Below are 18,218 nucleotides of genomic sequence, written 5' to 3' on the forward strand. Positions count from 1 at the left end.
TTTTTTTTCTATTTTTGGATTTAGCCCGGTTTGGTGGGCTCCAGGCGAATTCTTGCGTTCCTTCTGAACTTCGACCTGGCACCGCTGCACTACTGGACTATGGCAAGGTGAGAAATTTTGTTCGACACTCTGCGACGCATTTCAAGCAATTACGCTTATGGCATGGTACCTATAGGCTAGACTTGTGACGCAGTTAACGAAAAGCAGCGCGGCCGTCGTGGCGCGGTTAATTTGAATTAGTGAATCGTACTGGTAGATGTTTGCGACGTTTACTATGAGCCCCAATACTGCTTTAACTTATTTCGGTAGTTTTTGGGCACGCTAGTCGCACAGGGTGCTGTGACGCAGTTTCGCGTAAACTGAATCTTACTGCGACAAGTTTTGGCGCTTTCTCTGGCCCCCAACATTATTGTAACTAATTTCGTTCGTTACTGACTAGACAAGTTCCTGGCGCTTTCTCTGACGGCCAACATTGTTGAATATTATTTTCGGTACTCTTTTTTTTTTTTGTTACTTATGAGACACGCTCGCCGTGCCTGTCGTGACGCAGCGGAAAGTAGCTATAGGCCGTGGTGACAAAGTTAGTTTGGCGCGTACTGAATCTTACTGCGAGAAGTCTGTGACAATTATGGCCCCGCAGCAATTTAAGCCTTCTTTCGGACTCACGCTTGTCGAAAACGCGACGAGCAACTGTCAAGAGTGATAACACGGGAGTGTGTTGCTTGCGCCAGCAGAACGCGCAAAAGATAACACCGAGGAGCTCAAACGCCAGGAACTAGTAACTCGAAAATTCCGTCTTCTGAACAGCACCCATGTATTCGTCTTGAGGGCGAGTGGAAGGAATTCTGCGAGCGTCCAGCATGGTCTGGCTGAGAGCCTGTGCTGTGGCCGCCTCTGTGTATTCGTAGCGTACTATATCGCGTCGGTTCTAGCCAAGTTATGGAAATGCGCAGTAGCCCGTCTATTCGTGCCATTAAAGTGCAGGAAATAAGGCCCCGGAAGAGGGGAATGCTTGGAAATAGAACGTTTCCGTTGTATGTACGGTATTGTTTGGGATGGAGTCGGGTATATTCTACGCCGTGTGTGTAAATACAAACTGCTTTTGTTTTTAACGCCGCCCACTCACCACTGTCACACGCTTCGCCTCTACACGCATTATTCTTGCATGTTAATGCCAAAATAATACTTGCTTCTAATTTAATTTTTTTCAGCTGACGTCGTCTGGTGGAGCTTCCTATACGGAAACTACTGCTGCTTGCCTGGTGCCACAACGCTGGATGAATGCACAAAAAGCCCGCAAGGAGCATTTATAAAGAATAAAATAAACATTTCCTCTTGCGTCTTTATGAAATTGCACGTGGCACATATTCAATGGCGGTTTGTGGAGATCGTTCGCAATCAATTTTACTTAATTATAAAACGATTTCGCGCGAGGAGCGCGCGCGGTTGAGCTGTAGAAGCAGAAAAAAATTGGGGGCTTATCAAGGTTAAGCCCAGTGGATGCTTCGCATCCACTGGGCTTAACCTTAGCGTATCCTTGGCTTTGGAGGCATCTTGACCGCATACACGCCCGGCGCAAAGACGCTGGCGCGGTTGCGGGCACAGAGACTGACGCGACTACGGCTAGCCACCGTAACGCGACGGCGGGCGCGCGCCGCTTCATCCCTGGCGTGACGTCACATATCACGTGATGCAGCGATGGTGGCGCCGCCGCCGCGTCGCGCACGACGGCGAGAACCGAAGCGGGGAGGCCTCCGCCGGGCGACGTCCGACGGCGCGATATGAGGCCCCATCTGCAGCCGGTGTGACGTCATCACGTGACGTCACATCATGTGATCTCACTTCAGGGTCAATGGTGGCCACCGCCGGGAGGCGACCGACGGCGCGATATGAGGCCCCATCTGCAGCCTGTGTGACGTCATCACGTGACCCCGCCGTCATGGTGGCCACCGCCGGGCGTAGCGCGAAGGCCCGAAACCTACGTTAATATGCTTCGCATAAAAAAAAAAGAGCAGCGGAGCCGCGGCGTGACGCGTACCAGCTAGTATTCAAAACGCGCGCACAGAAAACCGGAAGTCTGGTTGAGGTATTAACGCCGACGGCTTGGTGCGCTGCAGTCAATTGGGCCGCTGGGCTCCATGGGAGTGTCCGCTCTTGTTGTATTCCTTACTCTATGGCATTATCATCTTGCTGTTATTAGAGCGTCACAAAGATTGCAAGAGTGAAGACCCTCTTGTAATACGCGCGAAAAACGAATAGAAAAAGTAAGAAAAGGAGCTCTTGCCAGACTTTTTAATAAGCTCTCAGAAGCAACGTAAGTTACAATACACTATAAACTTACAGGACCCTTCAGCTGGCACTAGCTTTGCTACAGATTCGGAGTGTTTTACAAGTTAGTTATATGATAAAGTACAACAAAAAAAAAGCCCTTATACATAAGCTCGACATACGACGCACGTCCTTTATATCTGAAAACATCAAGAATATGTGCCTACAGTATACTATGCGGTAAAATACTTCTTTTTTATTGGCTAGCTAGACTCTCGAAACTGGCTGACCGGAAGTTCTCTGGGGTCATGAACGCACTGCTGCCACATCGCGGATGAAAATGGTAACAGAAACAAAACGCTGTTCGCAATAGTATGCTTCTATGTTACACATACTGTCTCCAACAAGAACGAAGTCATGATTTAGTAAGAAGAAAAATGCTTATTATTAAACTTGTGAGGAATGCTACTTAAGCTTAACAATTGTCATAAGCGCTGAAGAAAACTTTGATCTTAATAAAGAACGTTACTTAAAGCAGGTGAGAGGGTTCTTTGTTATGGCTTCCAACCAGTATTGCCCTATCACTACTTGGCCTCAAAACAGCTGTGGACAGAACGGCTTAATGATCACTGCCAGCGCGTGAACACGCTTGCTATTTCCTTGGCACGAAAATTCGCTACATGTTACCAGGCCTACACTTAAATCGCGGCCCACAAGTGTTAAACGCACCTACATTTTACTGTACGACCGTGGCATTTTATCGCGACATACAACAGGTGTGTCCTGATGTAGACGTTCTCCAAAACCGTGTAGTAGATACTATGTCAGCCTTACTGCTTCCTAGCTTCCCCCAGTTCCCCCAGCGCGCCTCGCACGTTCCAATAATGTGTCGTGGGATGCGATAACGGAGTCATTTTTGCCTGGCCACCTACGCGACTTCATGTGGCGTCTAGGGTGGCAAGTGCTTCCAACTCGGGACAGGCTTGAGCGGTGGGGCGTTGTTCCATCTTCGCATTGTCCCAATTGCCCCCTTCAAGAATCCAATAAACATGTACTGCTGCAATGCGTCGTTGCCAGGATATTTTGGAGGGCCGTGCATACTGGATTTCGTGGCCTTAGAGTTAACCGCTTTATTACATCTGGTCGCTGCTCACGTGGCCGCTTCGCGCGACTTTTAATTGCTGCGGGGGCCTTCTGTCTATGGCGTAACTGGTGCGAGGCAGTTGCCATGGGACGTCGTCACCGCGCTCTATTTCCACTTATGGGGAGGCTCTACTCTGAGCTACTGTCGTTTCTCAAGGCTCAAGGTTGAGCACAAAGAGTACTGCGGATATATCCGCAGTACTCTTTGTGCTCAACCTTGAGCCATTTCTGCGCTTAGTAGTGAGAGACCCTTACGTATGCGGTCTCCCACTACCTGGTAGCGCTGTTGTGAAGGTGACAGCCTTCGCCGATGACATCACATTATATCTCAGGAATGAAGATAGCTTAACCCGTAGCCTTCGAATATTTACTGAGCACGGAAATATTTCAGGTGCTGCGCTAAAGTTTTCAAAATGTCGTTATTTGTTCATTGGTTCACCACAGAAACGCCCAAGTCCCCTTTTCCGTCTTCAAAAGAGCAATTCTCTTCGTATTTTAGGCCTTGATTACACCTATGATTGCATATCAGACTCTGTGTGGCTCTCTGTCACATCATCATTTCAGCGGTGGCGTCGTGACCTAAATTATATACGATCGCGACATGGTGCTTTCAATATCAAAACTAATATCGTCATTATGTGGCGAGCAATGTGGCCGCTGCAGCAGCGGCTGGTCGCGCTGTTCGCTCGCTGGTTCTTGGCGTTTTGTTACCGCTGTCGGAGCGGTATCCGTGTGTGCGGTGCTCTAACTTGACTACAGATATATATTTTTGATCGGAGTACGCACTCTCTATGTTTCAAAAGCCTGTTCGCAGCGCAGACAACGTTTGTTCCGGAGGGACGTGACAGATCGCGATCGCAACGTTATACTAATGGGTACACATACCGCCGCTGTTAGTCTCTGTAGACCTATATCAACTCAAGCGTCGACGAGGTATCTGATGGCGCTTCACGTTCGACTTCACTGTGAATGTGTTTCTTTTTTCGTAGTTTTTTCAGAGCGCAGGTCATAGGCGCCCGCTCCTGCGTTGAGCGTCGGCGTCGGCGTCCCTCGTAACCGAGCGAACGCAGAGAGCGGCGGGCGATGAAAGACAGCGATAGCGAAGAGAGCGCGAGGAGGAAAGCGGAGGAGGCGGGTGCAGTGGAACCTAAAACCCCTTCATCATCATCATCATGAGCCTGGTTACGCCCACTGCAGGGCAAAGGCCTCTCCCATACTTCACCAACTACCCCGGTCATGTACTAATTGTGGCCATGCCGTCCCTGCAAACTTCTTAATCTCATCCCCCCCCCCTAACTCTCTGCCGCCCCCTGCTACGCTTCCCTTCCCTTGGGATCCAGTCCGTAACCCTTAATGACCATCGGTTATCTTCCCTCCTCATTACATGTCCTGCCCATGCCCATTTCTTTTTCTTGATTTCGACTAAGATGTCATTAACTCGCGTTTGTTCCCTCACCCAATCTGCTCTTTTCTTATCCCTCAACGTTACACCTATCATTCTTCTTTCCATTCTTCTAAAGCCCCTTAAACTTCGTAAAGTAGCGACACTCTCCTCCTCCGCCTCCACTCCACCTCGTTTCTCCTCTCTTTCACGCTCCCTCCTCGACCGTGGCGCCGCCTACACTGCTCGAGCGTAGCAACGGCGCCAACATGCGCTTCTCGCCACTCCGTAGACGCTTCTTGAGCAAAAATGGCGCTGATGCACGGCGCGAGAGCCCACGTGATGCTATTAGGCCAATAGCGACGCGGCGTCGGCCTACGCCAGAGCGCGCGAGGAGGAGGCGGCATTCTTCAAAGCATAGCAGTACTTTACGAAGTTTAAGGGACTTTAGTGGAACCATGGGGCGGAAAGTGTATGAGAAGAGTACGGCGAAAGCGCGAGGACGAAAGGGGAGCGCCGCACGAGACATGCATCACGGCGGCGACCCACTGCGCATGCGCGCTACTTCGCCTGCGCCGGAACAGAATGCGCTCCGCGATTAGGCAGAAATAATCGGATAGTGACCGCACCAAGGAAATTTACTGAGCCTGAAATGTGACAAGCTGCTGCTTCAAAATATTTGCGAAATAAAGAACAAAGAGCAAAACACAATAATCCTAATTCATGTCATGAGAGGAAGGCGTGGATAGCTTGGAATATATGAGCCATCGCTTTTAAAACAAGCACCATATACGCTGCTCGGGCCGTTTGGACATAGCTTATTCAGCTTCCAAAGCGCTTTGGCATGTTCTCTGAAGCTGTGGCCAAAGCTTCGTGTAGTCGACCCTCGTCACCGTCTACGATATCTCCCGAAACAGAGGATTGCTAAGCCGCACCGACGTCATACACACTCATTGTAAACGCGGAGGCAACGGAGGCAGTGGAGGCAAGCAATGGACGCGTCACCACGTGATCAAACATGGCCGCGCCCACGGGATCGCCTCAAGAAGGGTCAATATAAGTGGCAGAACTTGCGGCCTCCCCGAGTGAGTTTAGCCCCACTTTCGGGGAACTGCCTTGCAGGGTTCCGAAATGTTTCTATTGCACAAAAAGAGGTCAACCGTTTCACAAGACGTGCTTCCTTATAGTATAAAAATTCCTACAATAGCACCAGGTTCAAGATGTGATACGCCAAAATTAGAAACAGAACGTATTGGTGTTAGCTACGTCCGCGTATGCCTGTGTCTAGAAATGTCCTACTGAAGGTTTTGTGTGACAGCGATCATTGCGTTTCTCCGCATTTTCGTTGTGGGTTCACCTCCAAAACAGGTCCCAACTATCTCGCGATTCCTGATTAGTGCGTGATTGGAACACCGACGGGCTTCAGCTTCACGAGTCGAATATGCGCGTTAAGGCAGCAAATGAAAGTTAATTGGTGGTAGCCAGTTTCTATATTATTGGCACTGGTGACTATCGCAAAAAAAAGATCGTATGAACCTCTGCTCGCTTAAGTCGTATTTTTGGATCGAATCCCGTGTTACTTAATGGCTATATACGCAATGTATTAACAGTGCGCATGCGTTGGAATTTCTTTTTCCCGAGCCATTCTCATCACTCTTAGTGCTTAAAGTACACCTGGAAGTGAAATAGCGTAGCAGGAAACGCATGGCTTCGAAACCCTCCACCTAATCCTGCAAATAAATGTGTGAAGAATTAATTTTGGGGCTATATAGTTGGTCTTGCATTGCTAACGAGGAGAAAAGCGCTTCTTCCCTTCCTGTGTGCGTTCCCTTTTTGTTGCGCTCATTCTACGCGTCAGAAATCTTACCAGATACTTTTCGACAGTAGGCGCGCTCAAACAGCTGCTGCAGTTTTTTTTTACCTCACTCACTTCCTTTTCTTTCATCCCTCGTCTTCCCGTCTGGAATGCCTTTAGTGGCATGCAGGCCTGTGGCTAGCCTAATTTCTCTAGATACCATTAAACTACATAGATATGTACACAACGTTGCCCCGTTTCTCCTACAGCCGCTCGCATGCAGTGCAGCCATCGGTCAGCTCCAAGGTCGCTTGGCGTACGAGCAGACCCGCCTTTTGCCCTCGTCCCTATATGGCTGCACGCTTTACTGTACTGCACCGCTGCGCCGGCCGCCACGGTCTTCGACTGAGACGCCGCGGCGAATCGCGACCTCCCGAATCCGCACCGCACCGCACGAGGCTCACCATTAGGGGGGCGGCACATCTATTTGTGACGTTTAATCTAGGCACGCCTCTCGGCCGTCGGACACGCAGACTGCGCTTCTAACTTCGCTGCGCGCGTCCTCCGCTCACGTCAGTGGCGAGCGAACAAATCGACCTGGAAGTGGCTCGTAATGACAGCTATCGAACGTCGTCCACCTTGGAACCGTACCACGCCGAGGTTGCCACCGTAGGCATGCAACCATGACCGTTTGATCAGACGTCTGCTTGCCGACGGGAGCCGTGTTCGCATCTACCACGTGCGTGTCTGTTCTCGTAGACGGCTAGCATATATGTATACGTATATGCGCGCTATAGCTCGTAGAGAGTGCTCTGTCGTCATGCCACCTTCGGGACGCGTCGTATCGCAGAAGTTCTCCTGAACCTGTGGTTTTTTGTGAAGAGCTGCCTGGCTCGGCAAACGATGTTCTTTATTTCTGTCATCAGGACTGCTGTCATCCTGAAATTGTGGAGAGCTGCCTGACTCAGCGAACGATGGTCTTTCTTTCTGTCATCGAAAATGCTGTCGTCCTGAAATTCTGAAGAGCTGCCTGACTCAGCAAACGGTGATCTTTATTTCTGTCATCAGGACTGCTGTCATCTTGAAATTGTGAAGAGCTGCCTGAGTCAGCAAACGGTTATCTTTCTTTCTGTCATCAGTATTGCGTCATCCTAAAATCGCGACCATCGTTTGCTGCCTGACTCAGCAAACGATGATCTTTATTTCTGTCGTCAGGACTGCTGTCATCCTGAAATTGTGAATAGCCGCCTGATTCAGCAAACGATGATCTTTATTTCTGTCATCAGGACTGCTGTCATCCTGAAATTGTGAAGAGCTGCGTGACTCAGCAACGGATGGTCTTTCTTTCTGTCATCGAAAATGCTGTCGTCTTGAAATTCTGAAGAGCTGCCTGACTCAGAAAACGATTATCTTTCTTTCTGTCATCAAGACTACTGTCATCCTGAAACTGTGAAGAGCTGCCTGACTCAGCGAACAATCGTCTTTCTTTCTGTCATTCGGACTGATGCCATCCAGAAATTGTGAATAGCTGCCTGACTCAGCAAACGATGGTCTTTATTTCTGTCGTCAGGACTGCTGTCGTCCTGAAATTGTGAATAGCCGCCTGATTCAGCAAACGATGATCTTTATTTCTGTCATCAGGACTGCTGTCATCCTGAAATTGTGAAGAGCTGCGTGACTCAGCAACGGATGGTCTTTCTTTCTGTCATCGAAAATGCTGTCGTCTTGAAATTCTGAAGAGCTGCCTGACTCAGAAAACGATTATCTTTCTTTCTGTCATCAAGACTACTGTCATCCTGAAACTGTGAAGAGCTGCCTGACTCAGCGAACAATGGTCTTTCTTTCTGTCATTCGGACTGATGCCATCCAGAAATTGTGAATAGCTGCCTGACTCAGCAAACGATGGTCTTTATTTCTGTCGTCAGGACTGCTGTCGTCCTGAAATTCTTAAGAGCTGCCTGACTCAGCGAACGACGATCTTTATTTCTGTGATCAGAACTTCTGTCATCCTGAAACAATTCGTCCAAGTGGATACGCCTAGCGATCTCGCCAGCTCGCGATATGTGCCGTAGTGTAAATAATTAGTAAATTAATTAGTTAATTTTGGTTGATTATTCGATTATGCATTTCAATTTCTCGTGCAAGTAATGTCTGCCTCTTTTAGCAATCCAGCTCAGCGACTAGTATTATGTCATCTGCCAAAGACGATTTTCAAAAATTCTATGCGGTCTGAATAAAAACACGCGCTATGCTGTCTATATGCCAGCGGACTACACCAAACGCAAGCAGCATTAACCAAAAAGTGCGCGACAGAATTGGTGTAGTTAGCCCTTTTCAATTTGTATGTCTCATTCAGTGACCATATCTAAGGTTTACTTCCTATACAGCTTATATTCAGCAGCTGGTCTTACACGGCAATCCTTAAATACGTGTGCATGTAGTATTATAACGCGTGTTGCCATTCCTTTCTATAAACCCATATTGTCTTTTCGTCGTACTTAAATGTACAGGTCTTCTATCCACTTATTTGTTTGTTTTCCTGTCGTGACCGGGCTCTCTCTTCCTTGTTTACTGTCACCAGAGAAATGATACTGAGTCGTGCATTTCGTTGTGGGCCATCTTTCGCTGTATATACCGAAACGCCTCCCGAGAAGACACTCACCCAAACGAGGGATCTGTTTTCATGTACTTTCGTCGCGATCTTTCCGAGTTTCATTCGCTTTCTTGTACTTTGTTAAGTGCTCATTACTCTAGCGGTATACGCGACAGCGCAGGAGCGTGGTACATATAGCGGCTCCGGGCTACGCGCAAGGACAAACGAAACCCGACGCCCTCGCGCGTCGCATACCTTTGAGCCAACACCGAGCGCCGTCATCCTTTTGTTTCCAGTGAAGACGATTGAGCAGTTCGACGTGAGGCACTGTAAGAGGATTGAGAGCTGGCGCCCTTGAAATAAGGCGCGTTTATACGACAAGCCTTGCCCTGTTTGTTTGACGATACCAATTGTTTCTCTCTCTCTCCCTCTCTTTTTCGTTCATTTGTGTACATGTGTATATATAAAGAAGTTGGAGGATGTCGGGATGTGTGTGTGTGTTTGGGGGAGGGGGGGGGGGGGGGCTGAAGTATATAATGTCCGGGAAGGAAACTGTCGCATGACAGAGTGCGCGACACCGTGGACGCGACAAGGGCTCTGTCGGACGGTTGCCGGCAGATGCGCTACGCGTCGCTAGTGAAGGGAGTGCGTGTGCGGAACATGCATACCCAATGCGATCGAAATGAGGAGAGCAAGAAACGAGTCTTAACAGCTGGACACAGTGGGGCAATAAGTTGTTACGACGCGGCCGTGTATACCCTCTGGCGAAGGTTCGTAAGAGATATTAAAACATGTGAGCAGTTGGGCTAATTGTTGCGTGCTCATATATGCGAAGAACCAAGCTCGCATGCACGCACGTGTAATAGACGAATTCGATAAGAAAGCCGACAGCATGCGATCGTGACGTTTCTCATGAGCTGTTCTCTATTCATTCGACATTATTGAGAGAGTTGCAGGCGCAAACCGGAATTCGTTTACACAGGCCTGATATAACTGCGGATGTCCAGTAGAAGGTTTTGTCCTGCGGTTAGATCTAATACGAAAATAGGCATGATGATGATGATGACGTCATCGTCGTCGTCTTCATCGCTATTGTCATAGCTGACGTTTTTGTTCATGTGACGCTGCTGCTGATTATGAAAGCAGCGTCCTACTACTGGCAGACATAAACGTGCTCGCGAGTAGCCTAAAAGCACTCAGGAAGGTAAAAAAAAAAACAGCTGTGCGGTGCTGCCTCAGAACTTGCACAGACCTTGCCGTTGAACAACGAAAGTGTTTCTCTCCTTCTGGCATCAGATATACTGCAGTACAAAGACGGCGTAACATAAGTTAGATGGCATTCCGATTATTCTCTGACACTGCATGCTAGCAGGATGGCCAACTTCGCGTGCACTCCTCTGTTCTCCTCGAAGCCACACTTCCTGGAAAATTGCGCGTCGCGAAAGTTTTCGACGGCATCTTTGGAATCGCAGAAGTGCTTCCACTAATCTAATCTAATCGAGTCCCGCTCCGAGGACAATATCCGGCTTTAGACTGATACACCGGCCGTCGCCTGTGCTTCGCCGGCCTCCCGATCCCTCCGCGTGCGTAGAGAGAGTTCTAAATGCGTTCAACAACGCGCATAAGGCGTCCCGAACGCACTGCGCCACGGTATCGGGACGCAATCGCGAAGCGAACTGCCCCTGTACGCTGTGCCCCTGGCATCGGGACACCGAAAGCTATTTGCTATCGCGGAAGAACACGGCGAAAGGGGCCGATCACGTTCTTCACCGGCGATAACGTAGCGCAGTGTATATGCGAGGCGATGAGCGCTTTATCAGCCGGTCCCGTCTCGATCTCGCGTCGTCGGTTACGTTTCCGGCTCATTTACTGCCTATAAGCAGAGGCGCGTTCGGCTGATCTCCTCGGGGAGCTTGGGCTGCGGCCACTTGCTCGCTATTGAGCTAGACGCAGTGTGAACACGACAGCCAGATAACGATCGCTATTTCAGCAAAAAAAAAAGAAAGAAAAGCGAAAGCTGCCTTGAGAAGGTCATCTGGAGCTCTTTCCGAATCTGACTAAATTCGTGCGGGGTAAAGTACCAATTACGCATTACGTGCCGGCATTTACAGTGAGGCCGCCAAGCGCTTGGCGCCTGTGTGGACGGAAAGAAGGCTGCCGCTCTTGAACATGAAAGCAGTGCAACTGTACGCTCGTGGCATTTTATATTACTCTTGATATTGTCCAACATAATTTTCAATCAGTAAGTGGAACATGATAATCTCGTTCTAAGTTCCGCAACCCAAGTGGAACATATCAGTAAAAATGTTCCGATCACTTACTGGGGCTCGTGTGGAGCGAGAGTATCTGTACACGCTCTCTCTCTCTCTCTCTCTCTCTCTCTCTCTCTCTCTCTCTCTCTCTCTCTCTCTCTCTCTCTCTCCTTTCCCAAATAGAGGTTAGCCAACCGGACGCTACCGTGGCTAACCTACCGTGGCTAACTGCATTTCCCCAATCTCTCTCAAATTCGAAATTCCCAGTCGATAATTTAGTGCACATGTGCCGAGAGACTTCTCGAAAACCCCATCTTGACATTCCCAAGCCGTCCTAAATAACGCCGCATTTCTCGGCCGATCTCCCACGCTGGATGACGCCGTCACACGCCGACGAAACAACCACCCGAGCAGCCTTCCGGTTTGTCTATCGTTCTCGGCTGTCAGCGGTACAGTGCCACCGCAGTTTGATATTCCAGCGTTCACCCACATTATGTGGGTCGAGTATCGCCCACACAGTGAGCGCCGCGGGCGCCTAGTAACAGTAGTCGGGACCTATGGGCACGTTCATCCGCGATGGAATATAACGCATACCACGCTTTGAGCCGCGTCGTGATCCCTGCCTATAATTTCTCCGCCTTCTAGAAGTATACATCTACTTTCACAAAAAAAAAAAAGCATGACAATACGAACGAAGCGCTAATTTGGTTCCTTCTCGTGTCTCTCTTCTTCCTCTTTGTATATTTTCTTTATTTTATATATTTTTAATTTTTTTGTGTGTTTTTGATCAAAAGGCTAAGGCAGCGCGGGCTATCCGGGCCGCCCCACTGCCCTTGGCATCGATTATGCATGCGGGGCACGCCATTCACCTATTGGCGCCGTCTCCGCTCGATATCTGTATTGCGGAGATTCCGGTTCGGGATTTTACGCGCACGCGACCGGCCTTTACTTTTATGAGGCGATGGAAGACCAGGCGACACCGAGAAAAGAAGCAATAGTAGATACGTCCGCCACCCCTTTCCCGAGTCCTGACACATATCGTCGGGACGATATACGCACCTATGGTTTCTGTAAACGCGCGCGCATTAGATTAAGAAAGAAAGAAAGAAAGAAAGAAAGAAAGAAAGAAAGAAAGAAAGGCATCTGCGCGGCCGTCTTCCCAATACAAGTAAAGTGCGCGTATGCATGTGACTGGGTGCCAACGCACGAGCGCACACGTGGTCTTTTTTTTTTTTGCATCTGCTAAATACGCAGAAGACGAGGTTACCGGCTAACCTTGAAGACCGACGAGCGAAAGCGTCGCAAAAAAAAAAAAACTTTCCTTAATCCGTCTAACTACGCATCTGGGCATTTTGCAAATGATCACCGAGGATCAGTTATCCCTTCCTCTTTAGGGCGGTATATATTCTCGCCGTAAAATAGTGCATTGTTAAGTGGAGGCCTGCATTCCTCCCCCCTCCCCTTCTCTATAGTTGGTAAGCGGGTTTGGAGGCTGGTTGGGGGAGGGGGGGGGCGGTAAAGTGCATGGCAGGAAACTGCCTAATGCGTTTTTCTTTTATTTTTCTTTTTTCCACGTGGTAGTAGGTGCTGAGGGGGGTATGGGTGGAGGCTAACGTGTCTAACAGGTAACTGGCTACTAATATAGGCAAGCTTCTGAAGGAATTATATTCTCTAGATCTTGGTTGTGATTCGATAATATTTAGTGCCGATGAAAGACGGAGATGGAACTGCACGCAAAAGTAGGCTACGCATAACTCGAGCGGGGCTTTTGTTTCAAAAACTGAAACTGCGGGGCGGGCCGGGCCCGAAACCGAGATGGTTTTAGAGACTATAGGCAGTGAAGGACGACCTCGTCGGAAAGCGTGTATGATTTTCCTTGGGTGGGTAATTGATGGCGGCTATAAGAAAGGACCGAGACAGATGATAGTCTTGGCTTGCTGTGCATAAGAATAATGGGCACCGGCGATGGCTAACAACAACCTGTTGCGTCGCTATAATTGATGAAGCAAACGGATCAGTGCGACACGTGAACAATTAGGAAGCGCTGCCTACCGTAATTGCACGAACCTATAAGCACGTCATTCTTGCTTTCCCCCCCCCCCCATCAAGATCAGCGCACTGTAGAGAGCTGTGTTTAGATTAGAGCGAAATGAACACGATGAAAACATGAAGCAATGGACATCAATGACTTTATAGTATGTATTAATCAGAACATAGTGGCGTTCACAGGAGGAAGAGAAGATGTGCAGATTCAACGCACATCTTGGAATCTATGTGAAGCGAAGCTTTCGTTGAGTGGTTATTCAAATGCTATAAGTTTGCCCGTTTCGTTTCCCGCGTCTTTGGCGTGAGGCAAACTGAGGCGCGAGCATGTGCTACTCAGGCTACATATACTCCTCCGGCTGACGTTGCTATTAGCCCTTCGCGGTGCCCGAGTTATACATCGCTACCAACGTAAACGCTGGTGGCTACGACGTATTCTGCTCGCACGAGCACAAGGTCGCAGGTTCGATTCCCGATCCACCGAAGGGACCACATCCCAGTAGGGAGGTAACTACATGTAGATCGCACGGTGAACACATATTTCAGCGCACGCCGAAAACCAACGTGGTCAAAAGCAGATGCGCGGAGCGTTTAGCCGCGGTGGAATTCCACAAGCTCTGCGCTGCTTTACATTGTTGTGCCATTACCACAAGCCCGGATTCCGAATCTGCAAGATGCAGAATCTATCCTGCGAGCGCCCTAATTCTCCCTTCACAAGTCAAGATGCTGAGCCGTCAGGCAGCGGTGTCCTGCTGCGGGAGAAGCCTCGGCGAGCCGCATGTTTGGACGTGTCAGCGTGTGCCAGACAGCCCGGCGCCGCACCTCCCTTTGCCTGGAGGTCACCGCGCGCGCGAACTTTGAACCGGGTGGCCAGCGCGGTCGCTGGTTGGACCCCTCGGACGACCGTCGTGTGCTGACTTTGTATTGGGCCGTTTGAGTGACAATGGTTCCTCGGGGATTATAAAAGCAGCGACGCGCCACCTGAAAAACAGGATCCGCCGACCCACCGGGAGAGAGTGTCGCTCCCGACTGGGGTGAGATGTGTCACGCGTTTTCGCCGGACGCCGTCGTGCGGGAACAGTCGCGTTTGTGTGAGCTCTCGGCCCCAGTGCCGATCCGATCTTGTCCTGTACAATGACCTGTATATAATGTATAAAATCCCTTTCGTTATTCTCATCTACGCCTGGCTCGGAGTCTTCGCTACCAACGCTCTGTCACGAAACGGGTGACGAGCGCTACGGGACCACAAAGTCGTAATAGTGGTGCAGCGGTGCAAGTTCGTAACAACATACGAAGCCGTAGAAAGCAATTCAAGCGCTCTTCACTGCCTGAAGACAACAGACTTGAGTACCCGACTGTAGACATCCTACACCTAACTTAGTGCATGTGAAAGTGCGATATAATTGTCTAATGTTTTCTCTCTCTCTCTGTCTCTACATACGACGCCGAAGTTTGTTAATCGGTCAATCAGACAATCAGACACTCAGAACGCCGTCGACTGTTACGCCTGGGACCCTACGCATTGGCTCATTGGCTATGGGCGTTCCGCTTTTGAAAGCGAGGTTCCGGGAGGAGAGAGAGAGAGAGAGAGAGACCACACTCTGATGATAGCTTCGGGTAAGAGCGCTTGCTTGTGCACTTACAGCAAAGCTAAAGTTAAAGGACTCCAGGTGGTCAAAATTAGTCCGTAGCCTTTCCCTCACCCCCCCCCCCCCCTACTACGGCGTGCCTCGTAATCACATCGTGGTTCTGGCAAAATCCCCAGAGATGTTTTAATGGCGACGATTATTATTATTTCTATTGGCGGCCCCTTCGAAACGGGGCGGCGACAAACAGTCGCCTAGCCTGCTTGTGCTAATCAGGCATTATGCGCATGCATAGCTGTCTGGCACTTTTGCCCATCTTTATATTGTCCAGTTACCTATAGCATGTAGCAACTCCGGTGATATCAATCTCTTACCTGCTAATAGCAGATGCCGGGACAAGCGGCACCTAACCAGCGCCGTCACACTTCTGCACGTGCGACATACGTAATACCGCAAAGTATACTCTGTATATTCGCAAGAAAACGGGCAGTATAGGCTGTATTCCACAGCGGTTACACTAAGGCTTCCACATGTATGGAGCGTCGATACGTACGGTTACACGGTAAACAATGTTACCGCTGTATTGGATTTGGTACTCCTTCCGGGACTTCTTAACTTCGCTAAGCGATTCACCCTTGCTTTCACATTACGTTGCGCTGTAGCACAGCGAAGTCAGTCTCAAACGCGACCCTCGCTCGTCCCGAAGTTGAAGAGGACGATCGGTTTTTCCGAGGCCCTCGGAGTGCCGCACCAGATGAGTGCCGGCTGGCAGACTCCGTTGAAGCCAGTCGGGGTGCCCGTGCTATTTCCAGGCCCACGGCATGGGCAGCGGCTTTAAACGCTCCAATCGGCCGCTGATCTCTGTGTATGTTCGTAACACGCCGATGCCGAGGGCGGCGCGTGCCTTCCAAGTATATAGATGAGCAGTCGTTGGGAGCTCAGGCGATGTTTATGTGGAAGGCAACAGCTTATTTTGACCCGGCCTTAAAGCGTTGCCGGGGCCGCGGGCTCCTGAAAGCTTCGTTGTGCACCGTCTTGAATTCTGTTCGCGGTTTGAGTCTCTGATGACTCCTTTACGTTTGCTTATCTTTCGGCAATGCGAGAAACACCCTTGCTCGATCCTGGTCGGAAAGACTGGTTTTGTTGTCGATCTGCACGGCCGGAAAGACTGGTTTCCGTTGTGCATTTCGGTTCTGCGGAACATTTGGAACGCTTTGTGGATACAGCCTGGCGAAAATGGTCCTGGCCACAGATATATGTATCCTTCTTCCTTCAGTCTCGTGCCCGCGCCTTCTCTCTCTCTCACCTCTCCTTCTTTCTGTTTTCACATTCCTCAGTTGTTTGCCGTAAAAGGCCCCGTCTTAGATTGCATGAAGTTGCACGTTCCATATAGGATGAAAATAAACACAATTGTAAACGTATCACCGCGAGCAGTATATAGCATTTATATAAATGACTGGTTCACTAAAGCTTCACTACGCAATGTACACTTGTGCATGCATGTTAGATCTGCATAGTTCTTTTTCTCACATTCCTTGCTTGCCTTAAAACAACACCTGGCGGATTTTCAAGACCTTGCGTACACTTGCGACCGCGGCTGAAAAGTGTATTCGCCAATAATACGGCGCGTATTCCTTGTATCGTCTTTAGCCTGGCATCCTCCGTCGCTGACCAGTCCGTTTCCTGCTTGCAGGTTGATATACCGCGCTCATGTTGTGTCCGAAGTGCGTATATTTTGTGGAGTGTACACGCGCTTGGGGGTTAGTCGGTGAAGGCGGGGTGGACATTCCTGCCCAGGGGTCAAGACGGACTGGCTGACGCCTGGTGAAGCCACGCCGCGATTTACGTCGAATGGGTGCCCCATGCGCCCCTCCCTCTGTGGTTGTCGATCGCTTAAGAATTCAGCACCCAAACGCTGCGATATATCTACCTTAACACTGCATTGGACTATCGGGTGGCTGCAAATCCCTCAATGTGAAGCGAACTCAAAAGTGTTGTTGCTCTTGTATAGACCTAATAAAATTCTGAAATTTGACAGCATTTTATATGTGGGCTCATTGTCCACGAATTCTGAGAATTCCTTGTCACCCTTTCTCAATTCCGTAGTCTTTAATTATTATTATTATTATTATTATTATTATTATTATTATTATTATTATTATTATTATTATTATTATTATTATTATTAGTAGTAGTAGTAGTAGTAGTAGTAGTAGTAGTAGTAGTAGTAGTAGTAGTAGTAGTAGTAGTAGTAGTAGTAGAAGAAGAATAAAGCTAGTAATTGTTTCCTGAAAGGGACACACTACGCCCACTAGCTTGAAGAGGAGAGAAAGAAATGTTTGTAAGCAGCGTGAAACAAGACAAACATTGCCTACTTGGCATGCCGAAAGAAAAAAAAAAAAACTCCGTGCCCTTCCACTTTGTGAAGAAGGATGACCACCGAAGCTGTGTATGTGGACCCCTTAATGGCGAACTGCATCTCCGCCGCGGGTCGGCCCAGTATTGCACTACCTTCGGGATCGGCCCACGTATGAAAAATTGTTGGTCTACGCGCGCATGCTATCCGCCAGATCCTAGCGCTAGACCGCTTCGCTGTAAAATATATTTTGTTTCAGCGGTCTAGTGTGGTGGGGACCAATACTATACGGAATTCGTCAACGCGTATTTATAGCCCTCCGTAGTGTTAATATGCAAGGCAAATCATAACTATAAAAATCACGCAGATCCAATGCACGCTTTGGGAATCTGTGTGAGGAGACACTTTCGGGAAGCCGTTAATGAGATGCTGTAAATTCGCTCGTGCCATTGCTTTGAGCGAGTGGGCATCTATGACAAGAGTATTTATTGCGGAAAGCTTGTGTCTTGCTGTCGTTGTTCCCGTCGTTCTTGCGCTGTAGAAATTATTGCTATCGTGAATCATGTATAGGCGATGGGATAGACTAGTTAATGACGCTGCGTTTGGCCAGGTCTCTCGTGTGTACTAACCTGTATCGTTTTCTTTCTCTTTCACAGGCTCCTGCAATGCGAAATGGAGCTACACAGGTGAATTCGGTGAGTACCGAAACATTGTCGCTGGTCGCACGGACAGAGCAAACCGCAGCTGCAGCTACGCGTCTTAATGAGACTTATTTGCGTGTATTGTTTTACTGAGTGTATG

At 49.1% G+C, this 18,218-nt stretch overlaps 1 protein-coding gene across 2 annotated transcripts in view; it reads left to right on the forward strand.

Moving 5' to 3' along the window:
• The window catches only part of LOC139056264 (carbonic anhydrase-like), a 123,036-nt gene that overhangs the window by 85,356 nt on the left and 19,462 nt on the right, over nt 1–18,218 (forward strand). For both annotated transcript variants that reach the window (XM_070534347.1, XM_070534348.1), the window contains exon 2: nt 18,074–18,112. In XM_070534347.1, the coding sequence (XP_070390448.1) occupies nt 18,074–18,112 (39 nt within the window). The remainder of the gene's footprint in view (nt 1–18,073; nt 18,113–18,218) is intronic.

This window comes from Dermacentor albipictus, chromosome 2 (genome assembly GCF_038994185.2).
Source record: "Dermacentor albipictus isolate Rhodes 1998 colony chromosome 2, USDA_Dalb.pri_finalv2, whole genome shotgun sequence".
NCBI classification, from domain to species: domain Eukaryota; kingdom Metazoa; phylum Arthropoda; class Arachnida; order Ixodida; family Ixodidae; genus Dermacentor; species Dermacentor albipictus.